We start from the raw sequence: 10,201 nt of genomic DNA on the forward strand, positions 1-10,201 counted from the left end.
TCTGAGACATGAATCTGTTATGCTTTTATTCTTCTTTTATTGACAATCCAGAGGTGATTATGTCACTTGTCTGATGGGCTTTGATGATGATCATTTTAAGTTTACCCTATTCAAATCATATCCATTTAGCATGAAATTTTTCAAAATGCATTTATTTGAGAAGCAGAATGACAGAAAGAGACACAAAGAGCTGTAGGAAAATGATTTCCTATCCATTGGTTCATTGCCCGGAGGCCCATGGTAGCTGGGGCTAACGGGCCTGCTGGGGCCACAGCAGCAGGAATGCAGTAGCAGGGAGCTGGGAATGCAGTCCAGGTCTTCCATTTGGGTGGAAGGGATACTCAGTTATATCCGCTGCCTGACAGGGTCTGCATTAGCAAAAAGCTAGAGTTAAGAGTAGAGGCAGGTGTCAAACTCAGGCTGTATCGGACATAGGCTGCTGGGCTAATTATCCCTGTCTCTCTCACACACATTTTATCCTTCCTTTAAAAATTATTTTTTATTTTATGTATATACATGGGCAGCCTCACAGCCTTTCTTCGTTGAGCTTATTATGTAGAGAGACAATAGAATCCGAGTGTTTTTGATGCAGGAAAACTGTGTGTGACTGGAAGAGACACAGCATGGTATTTTACCACATTCTCTTGATTCATTCGCTTAGCAATGCTTAGTGAACATCTGTGTGTGCTTATAACTAAGCTTACAAATCCATAGCACTGAAGTTCTATGACACTTATTAAAACAGCCTTTTTTTAAGGCCATACTTCACTTTGGTTGAGATTGAAGTGCTCAAAGAATCTCGAAATAAAGTACAAAAGGAGAAAAATGGCAAGCTGTCAGCTTATTCAGACGTTTGGCAAGCTCAACACCTATTGCTTAACACTGTGGGTTCAGGCAATCTGCACCTGCTGGAGGAGACAGCCACCCAACTCAGTTCGGTGGGTGTGAGTGTTTCCAGGCAGGGGAACTCCTTTCTTGGGCCAGACCCTTTTCATCCGGCTTCTCATGGATCTCCCTTTTAAAAAGACTGCAGTCATAGGCTGGGAGTGTGAGTGCGCATGTGAGATGAGTGATTTGAAAAGGTACCTCTTGAAAGCTGTCACTTTTAGGACATATTTTCTGACTCAAGAGAGAATTGGAAGTATCCAAGAAAAGACCAGAATATAATAACTACATTCAGGTGGTTGTAGTCATCGGCTATAAAAGCCCAATTATGATATGATGGAGTGATTGAGTACATAAATATTAAAGGATTGGGATTTATAAATCAACAACATGTAACTTCATCGACTGGCCAAAACATTCACTTGTCTCTGCAAAGAAACACCAAGTGGAGATTGGTATTATTTGTGAACAAGAGCAGTTTGTTTGACAGTAAGGGAACGTACATTTACGTGCGTGAGTCAGCCGCTGTCCACAAAGAACCCAACTGAGTGGGCCAGAGAATTCCCAGAGAGCTGGGGAGGAAAGGGAAACCAAAGTGGTACCTGAAATATGAAAGCTTTGCAGATAGGGATGCGATGATGTGCATCAGAAGAAGCAAGGTTTATTATAAAGAGAAAACAGGCCTAGGGGCATGACACAAGGAGCAGGTGAAAATACACCACCCTCCCAACTTCTGGTCCTTTTATGTCCTCTGCATGTAGGTCCTGGATGCATTATGGGAGAGTAGACATTCTGATTGACAGGTGAGGGGTGGGGGCTTCCAGCTCTGCTCCCTTCTGAGGAGGCAGTGCTGACCATGGCTCAGCTTGCTCCAGGACCCAGCACCTCCCTGCACTGAGAGACATATCAATGCTTGTCCCATGGTCACAGGGCCAAGGCCCCGGGTCAGGCTGCTTCCACTTCCTCTCTGGATCCCACATCAATCCCAGAATGTCAGGTGCTGGTGCTTTCAGAATTATTCATCCTCCAGACGTTTCTTTTGCCCGAGGTGAAAGAGCAGGTGTGGGCTGGGGCTTGCATAGGGGTCTGTGCTTGAGTCTAGATCCTCTGTTCTATCTACACTGATTCTTCCTGAATTGTTCGAAGTATACAAGTGCTCTATTCTGCCATGTTTTTAAAGCTGATTAAGAGTGTCCTTATGGAGAAAATGTTATGGAAGCTTGCCTGAAACTCGCTGTTTTGGCACATAAATCTATATTGATTTCCTGGCCTTTGCCAGGTTAGGAAACCACAAGACTGCCTTTACTTCTGACACAAGTTGCAAGTTCGGGGTCCCTGACCACCCTTATGTTTGATACATTTCTTAGAAGGACTCAGAAACCACTGAAATCAGTAACACCCACAGTTATGGTTCATTCCACGGAGAGGCAGCATTTCAAAGTTAACTACAGGCAGAGATGCCTGGTGTGGGGTACCGGACAGGTCCAGACATGGAACCTGGCATGTCTCCTGTCATGAAATGCTCGGCCCTAACATGTTCAACAATGGGGTGTAGTGGCATGTGCCAACCAGTGGCCAAGGTGGTATCCAGAGTTTATTTTGGGGCTCAGTCACACGTGCTGCATCTACTCCTGAAAGAACCTGAAAAAGGTAGATGGTCAAGAAAGTAAGTGGACAACATGGTGTCAGCAGTTCTGAGTTAAAGAAGGAAAAACTCCCATTTACTTGCATTTAAGTAGGATATTATTCAACAAAAGTCATTGAAGTGAACAACAGCCACAAATCCTGAGCAAGTCATTAGCTTCTGCAGATCATGACAACGGTTTCAGTTAGGGTGAGCCCATTGGCAAGGGAGCCTCTCTAAAGGTCAACACTAGCTCCTCACCCAGTGATAGACAGTGATGATAATGGACGGGGCTTAGTCCTTGACATTGGAGAGCAAATCCCAGGGTAGCTGGGCTGCAGACACCCACAGAGCTATTCATTGATGCTGCCTGACTATGATTCAGAGGCCGTGTCTGTCTGGCATCATGGGTGACCTGGAGCACCAAGCTGATGAATGTGAACTTGAAATGCTCACTAGCTTTTCAGTCAATGAATTTACCCTTTGGCACAGTTGTTTTGGGTATCAGTGCAGTCTTTCAGAGATACTCATCCTACTAGCCCATGTTCTTCAATTAACTCAACTCCATCCCATTCACATCTGACCTGGTTCCCACCTGTCTGTGCAAGCCAGGCTTTATGGAAGATCTGTCAGACAGCTACTTCAAGTCTGTCACCCAAGATGGACAGTCAGGTCTAAGTTCACAATGAGACCTAGGACAGGGGCAGATGGCTTCTGTGAATATGCAAGTATGTTCTATGAATATGCAAATTTGAGCCCACACCTGGTCCTAGGGAGGGAAGAGGTGTGGGAGAGTTGTGTAACCTGCTTGGATGCCAGCCTTCACCTGCTGCTTCTCTCTGCTCCCATCCTCCGCTTGGCGCAAGGATGCATGGTAGTGTTTGGAAAAGCAACCTGAACATTAATAACTCTACTGGGAACTTGCCTGACTTACACAATTACTGTGGCTGGTGAAGCCATTTGCCTAGTGGTAGTTTTAAGTGTTTCTTTTAAAAGTCCTATTATCGGGAAATAGGTCTCATTGAAGGGCTACTGTACAACATGTATTTATGTTATTTATCGTTAAAATGGCTCAGAATGCCTGAAAGCTTGTCTGAAGTGCAGTTTGATTTTGTATGATGCCATGATATGCAGCGATCCGGCAATGCCTTTTCCTCCTGTTTGCCAATAGGCCCCCCTTGCTTTCAGCAGCACATTATCATCAATGAGTGTGACACATTAATTACCCTGAATGACTGGGGAAAGCTGCTGGACACCCAGCTGGGGAGATAATAACGGAATGCGTGTCCGTCTGCTGCCTCTGGCATGAGCATGAGCATACAGTGGAGGTGGCGATAGCCGTGCACAGCCCGAGGCAGAGCGACTCAGGACCTTGTGTCTTCACCACTGCTACCAGACCCCCTGAAACCACACCTGTCCTTCTCCCTCCTTCCCCTTCTCCCTCTCTCTCCCTCCCTCGTTTCTTCCCACTCTCCTTCTCTCCCCTTTTTTCTTTCCTCTCTTTCGCTTTCCTTTCCTTCTTTGTCTCTTTCTTCAAAATACCCTGCAAATCAGTTGCTGCATAAGCTATAATGTCATTTTTCTCAGACCCCTATAAATGTTGCTTTTCATTCCATGAATTTTTGTTTTTTATCTCTTGTGTGTGTGTGTGTGTGTGTGAAAGAGAGAGAGAGAGAGAGAGAGAGAGAGAGATGTTCCAGGCTCCACCCTTACCCAAACAGTGCTCTTCCTCCCTGACCACATATGGCTGCTTCCCTGTGCGCGATCCTCCTGGAACCTTTGAAGTTGCTTGGGTCCCTTGAAACACTGGCTACAGCTTTTTCCTCACTTTGCGGACATGCAAAGATTCTAACGCCCCTTCTTTGTGCCTTTTCTTCATACAGTTGATCCACTCATACAATTTTTGCAAACTGTGACTGGACCCTTCTTGTCTGTTAAGATCTCTCAGAAGCCGAAGCTGACCAAGCAGCCCTGTAGCATGCCACCCACTCTGTAGACTTTCTAACTGTGCTGGTAATACTTCACCAGTTTTCCTTTCTGGCTTGCTTACTTTGCCCAACGTTAGTGTTGGAAATTTTTGCTTGTTGATACAGGTGGCTTCCGTTTATCCATCTTTTAACTGTGTAGCATCCTCTATGTCATAGTATTTATCTGTTCTGTTGCTACATAGACTGTTGAGTTTTTCATTTTTATGAATAATGGTGTCATTAAATGATTTTTATTGAACTTGTGTACAAGAGAAATATAATAAGAAGTCAAGTTTTTAATTTTTAAAGTATTCTTAATGTGTTATTTATTAGTATCAGACAGAAGGAGAGACAGAAAGAAAGAAAGAGAGAAATCTTCCATCTGCTGGTTTACTCTTCAGATGGCCATAACACCCAGGATTGGGCCACATGGAAGCTGAGCATCAGGATCTCCATCCAGGTCTTCTGTGTGGGTGCAGGAGCCACATCACTCGAGTTGTCATCTCCTGTAGTCCTAGGCACAGCAGCAGAAAGCTGCACCAGAAGCTGGAATTGGAACAAGCACTCTAGTGTGTGATATGTTGCAGCAAGCAGCCGCTTACCCTGCATGCCAACGGCTGTTCTTCAGTATTTACACCACTTGCATAATGAGAATTCCCTTTTAACCTCAGTACTCCTACACATTCAGTACTGTTGGGATTTTTTCAGTTTGCTGATGCCCATCACGTTTTCCTGTCTTCACGAGGCTGAGTACTCTTCCCTACCTCCCATTAATTTGGCGGCTCGTGTTTCATTATGTGGGAGTTTCCCTTTGTAAGTCATTATCCACTTTTCTTTTGTGTTGTTAGTCTTTTTGTTGTTGCTTTTCAAGAATTTATTCTGGCTGGCCAGCTTCTGATCTTTTTGTGAGTTGTAAATTTATTTCCCCAAACTCTGGAGCTTGTTTTTACTTGTGCTGTCTTTTGTACCCAGAAGTTTAAAATTTGGAGGTCAGATTTATGAGTGCCTTTTTATTTTTTTTTAAATTGTGCTTGTAAACCAATCTTGTTAAGAAATCTTTCACAGGGCTGATACAGCAGGTTCAGTCACTGCCTGCAATGGCGACACCACAATAGATGTGCCAGTTTGAGTCCTGGCTGCTCGACCTCTGACCCTGGGAAAACAGCAGATGATGTCCCAGCTGTGTGACCCCCTGTCAGACATGTCAGAGATCCACATGGATTCTAGGCTCCTGCAGCAGCCCTGCTGCTGTGGCCATTTAGCAAGTGAACCAGTGGATAGAAGATCTCTGTAACTCTGATTTTCAAGTGAATCTTTTTAAAAAATATAATTGTGTTAATACTTCAGTGTCTTAAATATAGATTTCTTGTCTTTTGTTTTAAAGGTTTTTATTTTTCAGACCAAGTTATTCCGACTTCCTTCGATAAAATTTTGTACATGGTAGGAAGTAGGGATGTGATTTTAATTTTTGCCAAATTGTCCTAGGACCATTCGGTGGGTGGTCAGTCCTTCCTTACCCCACTAAGCTGGCATACATTTCTGCTGAGTACCAAGTTTCCCTGTGTATGGGACCTACTGCCGGCTACTGTCTGTTCTTGGGAAGAGAGTATGGACAGAGCTAACGGAGAAGGTCACACTCAGAGAATAATTTCTAGAATCTCCTTGTAGAACTTAATGCTTTGCATCGTCTGTTATCCTTTCTCACATACTTAAAAACTAAAAATATTGCTATATTTATCATATTCACTTTAAGTTATTTTAATTTAGTTTACAGTTAGGCTAAAAGTCACCTAACTAGGTTACTTAATTAGAGAAAGAAAAAAAGCCTTCTCATCCTAGCTTGGTACAGAAAAAGGAATCCTCCGCCCCAGGGTGGTAGTTCCGGACTCCTTAAACCTTTATAGTAACCTCAGATGTGATGTCAGATGAGCCTCCAAGTCCTCAGGGTCCTGTTTTGCAAGATACGTGTCCTTGGTTAAGTGAGGCAGTCCATGAACTTGTCAGAGTCTGTTCCAGAGAAGTTACCCAGTGTGAGCTGATAGACACGCAGTGTCTACACGAGCCTGGCACCAAGCCAGGCAAGACAGAAATGTGCACATGTGGGACAGAGTGGTCCCCTGGTGAATTCATGAAGACGAAGGCGAATGCAGAACATTGTCCAATTCCATCGTTCCCAGAACTGAGGATTGAAGTAGGGTCTCATGGTCATTTAGAATGGTGTTTAGTAAGGATAATTCTCGATTATTTGAAAGGAGGATAATTGATAAAGAATTCATCTGCAAGGTGATACCAGCAATGTTCAAAGGCTCCAGAGAGTCAGGGGGAGTAAGAGTAAGATGTGGGATGTGCTTGTATTTGTTGATGCTGTGGTGTGTTTGTTCTATGGGAAATACCCCTGGGACAATGAAGAACAAATAGGCTCATTGTATGAAATCGCTGTCTTGGGAAGAAGACACATGACATGGTCCTGATGTGGCTATTGATTCCCCAGCTCTGTATAGACTGCGGAGAAGGGCCAAACAGGGGCTGTGGTAAGGGGGAGGCTGAAGGGACTGGGCCCTCAACCGGGTGGGACAGATGGTGGCTCGTGTGGTGTTCTCAGCAGAGTGCAGCCTCTGCTGCTGACCTGGCCAGCTGACATGCCCAAAGGATAAGGGTTTGCAGGGCCTGTGATGGCTCCTGAAGGTCAAGTAACACACTCCTCCTCTGCCTTCACTGTCCAACTCTGGCGCATAGCTGGGGGAGGTGAGTGGCAGTTGTAGGGAGATGAGCCACACTTACTTTTTAAGTGCAGTCAAAGCTGCGTGTTCTTGATTTCAATTTGTTTTGATGGCCCTAGCCTTTTTGGTGCTGCTGTAAAAAGACGTGACCTGAGACTCAGACTGGGTCTCCTGTAAAGAGTGGAAATGTATTGCTTCTGATGCTGGAGGCTGCAAAGCCCACAGCAGTGTGCCTGCATCTGGTGAGGGTCTCCACGTTGTGTCCTTACATCACAGAGGGGAAGTGAGCGCACAAAATCGTCCAAAGTGAGAGAGGCCGACCTCACTTCTGTAGTAGCCCAATCAGGACCATTAACTCACTCCCATGTCAAGGACGTTAGTCCACATTAGAGGCATACATTTTAAATGACAACTTAAACTCAAGCATTAGTATATGGGAATGTGGATGTCTCAAATACCATCTTTTTTAAAAGATATTTATGTATTTATTTATTATTTGAAATGCAGATTTACACAAAGAAGGAAAAACAAAGAGAATCTCTCATTTGCTGGTTCACTGCAGCCAGAGCTGAGCTCATCTCAAACCAGGAACCAGGAGCTTCTTCCAGGGCTCTCCCATGGGCGCATAGTTCCGAGGACTTGGGTTTTCTCTGCTGCTTTCCTAGACCACAAGCAAGGAGCTGAGCCAGAAGTGAAAGAGCTAGGTCTAGAACTGGTACTCATCTGGGATACTGACACTGCAAGATGGAAGATTAGCTTATTGAGCCAACACATTGGCCCTCATCAGTTGTCGAGCACTGTCTTAACTGATGCGCAGATATCTGCTTCTCTAAGAGATTGATGCATATACTAAGCTTTCATGATCATTAGAAAGACATTCATTCCATTTAAATGATCAAGTTAGTTATGGCTTAGGATATAATGTGCCATGTAGTTTAGGACACATTATGCTTTATGTGATTTTAGCATTTACTTTGTAGAAAATATCATTAAAATAGTGTGGAAAAATCAACAGAGTTAATAAAATAAATTTCAGAATTTGTGATGATCGCTTCTGCTTCTAGAGAAAGGGGAAAGAATTCACACCCAACTGCTGAAATGCCATACAGTCATCAGTTGGATAACAGATCCTGAAAGTAGTAAAGCTGAAAACCATTCACATTCATTTTTAAGGAAGTTTGAATTTTAATATAAACCGACCTGGTGTTCAGAACGCTAGTCATACCACATAGCAAAGGAGACACAACAAAATACATTTAACTTTTTTAGGTGAACGTTGAATATAGGTGCGGAGATATAATACTGTTTGCGCCCAAGGAAGTTCTTTAGATGAGTTAGATAGTGTTCGGAACATTAAAATAAGGTCTGGCTTCTATTTTACTTGCATTTCATTCTGTCTGAATTTGGAAGTGGTGATGATTACAACGTGTGTGTCCTTTGATCTACTTGTGGGCCAGCTTGGTAAAGTGAATAATGCAACCTGTGGCTGGAAATGCTAGTTACAGCATCATTGTGTGTAGTACTGGAAAGCCAGGCAGGAACCCTACAGAGATCCAGGGATGGGGAGTTAAGCAGAATGTGCAACACCCATATAATACAAGAACGTGCAACCATCCGCATTCATTTTTAGGAAGGCTGTTTAATGTTGTGGGAAAAAGCTTCTGGCATAACACTATGTGGGGGAAGAAAGAATATGTTTTTACAGTATGGCCTTAATTAAGTAAAAACAATGCCTATAGAATAAAATGTTAATAGTAATTAATTCTGAAGAACACACTGCTCCTGGTTTGTATTTTTCCAACCTTTCTAGAAAATAAAAGCATGTGGACTTCTATTGCAACAAAAAAGATTATTTAAAAATTATCATGAAAATATGGTATTTTAAAGCTGCTGTGTTTTAAAGCAGCATAGTTGCATAGGGCTCATCTGGTCTGGCAGCTCTTATGGAGAGCAGGGATTAGAACAAAGGGATGGGCTAAGGGTGGCTTTGCAGATCGCCGTGACAGACGCGGTGATTCCCTAGTGGATTTGCTCTCAGGTGGTCCCTGTTGGGCACAGATCTCTCCTCCACTGTTGCCACATCAGGACACCAGGCCAGCTATCAGCCTTGTCTTTGACAAATATCAAATCAAAAGAGGTGACTTATTTGGCAGCAATGCATTTTCAAACACGAAGCAACAAGGACAGATTCTTGTTGCTGTTCGGTAAAAACCATTCTAGATCACTTTCAGTCTTTGGGTTCTGGTCATTCACAGGTCATGAAATCATTATAATGTGTCTCCTCCAATGATGGTTAATAAGTAGGGTAAGAGTCAGAAGAGATCAGAAAAAATCCATGTCATTAGTATTGTTTTAAAAAAATCTTAATTTCAGGGGGGTGTATGCATGTTTGCCCATGTGTGTAGGTATTGAATTTGAACATGAGACATGTCCTTGCTGCACCTGTGATCTGCAGTTAAAAAGTGTGGAGACCTTTGGTGTCATCCGCACCAGTGACTCTCTGCAAGCTCCTGGAGACCACAGCAGGCTTTGCTTGTTGAAACAGTTCCTGGTGAAAACATCCAACCCGATTGGCCAGTGAAACTCCTGCACCGTTGGCATTAATTACTTTACGCAGCTTTTTAAACACACATTTTAATAGCATGATCTCTCATTTTAACTTTTTCTGCTCTATTTTAGGAATTTATCAAAGAGCTGCTGTCTCGGATAAGAGGCATGAGGAAACTGAGTCCCCCACAGAAGAAGAGCATATGATTCCGGAGCCGAGCGGAGTTCTCTGGAGACAAAGACAGGGTCCTGGGATGTAGACTCCATGAAGACTTTTGTTAAAGAATAGTTGTCCTTCTGAACAAGCTGTGTTTGTTTATGTTTTTGGTGTGTGGGGGAATCTTCTAGACATATATGCAAGAGCGTTCTGTTTTTCTTTGCTGTTGTTTTTAAAGGTTTTGGATAGTGTAATATTTCAATAGCCAAGATATCATGACTCTGACCTGTGGCCCAGCCAA

General features: G+C 43.4%; 1 protein-coding gene across 1 annotated transcript in view; it reads left to right on the forward strand.

Annotated features, from left to right (window-relative positions):
• PPP1R14C (protein phosphatase 1 regulatory inhibitor subunit 14C) overlaps window positions 1-9,950 on the forward strand; it is an 86,220-nt gene extending 76,270 nt beyond the window's left edge. The window contains exon 4 of the mRNA XM_040965355.1: window positions 9,876-9,950. Within this exon, the coding sequence (XP_040821289.1) occupies window positions 9,876-9,950 (75 nt within the window). The remainder of the gene's footprint in view (window positions 1-9,875) is intronic.
• Window positions 9,951-10,201: the final 251 nt, after the last annotated feature.

Source organism: Ochotona curzoniae, unplaced genomic scaffold (assembly GCF_017591425.1).
Source record: "Ochotona curzoniae isolate NIBS_2020 unplaced genomic scaffold, NIBS_Ocur_1.0 scaffold_3890, whole genome shotgun sequence".
In the NCBI taxonomy this organism is placed as follows: Eukaryota; Metazoa; Chordata; class Mammalia; order Lagomorpha; family Ochotonidae; genus Ochotona; species Ochotona curzoniae.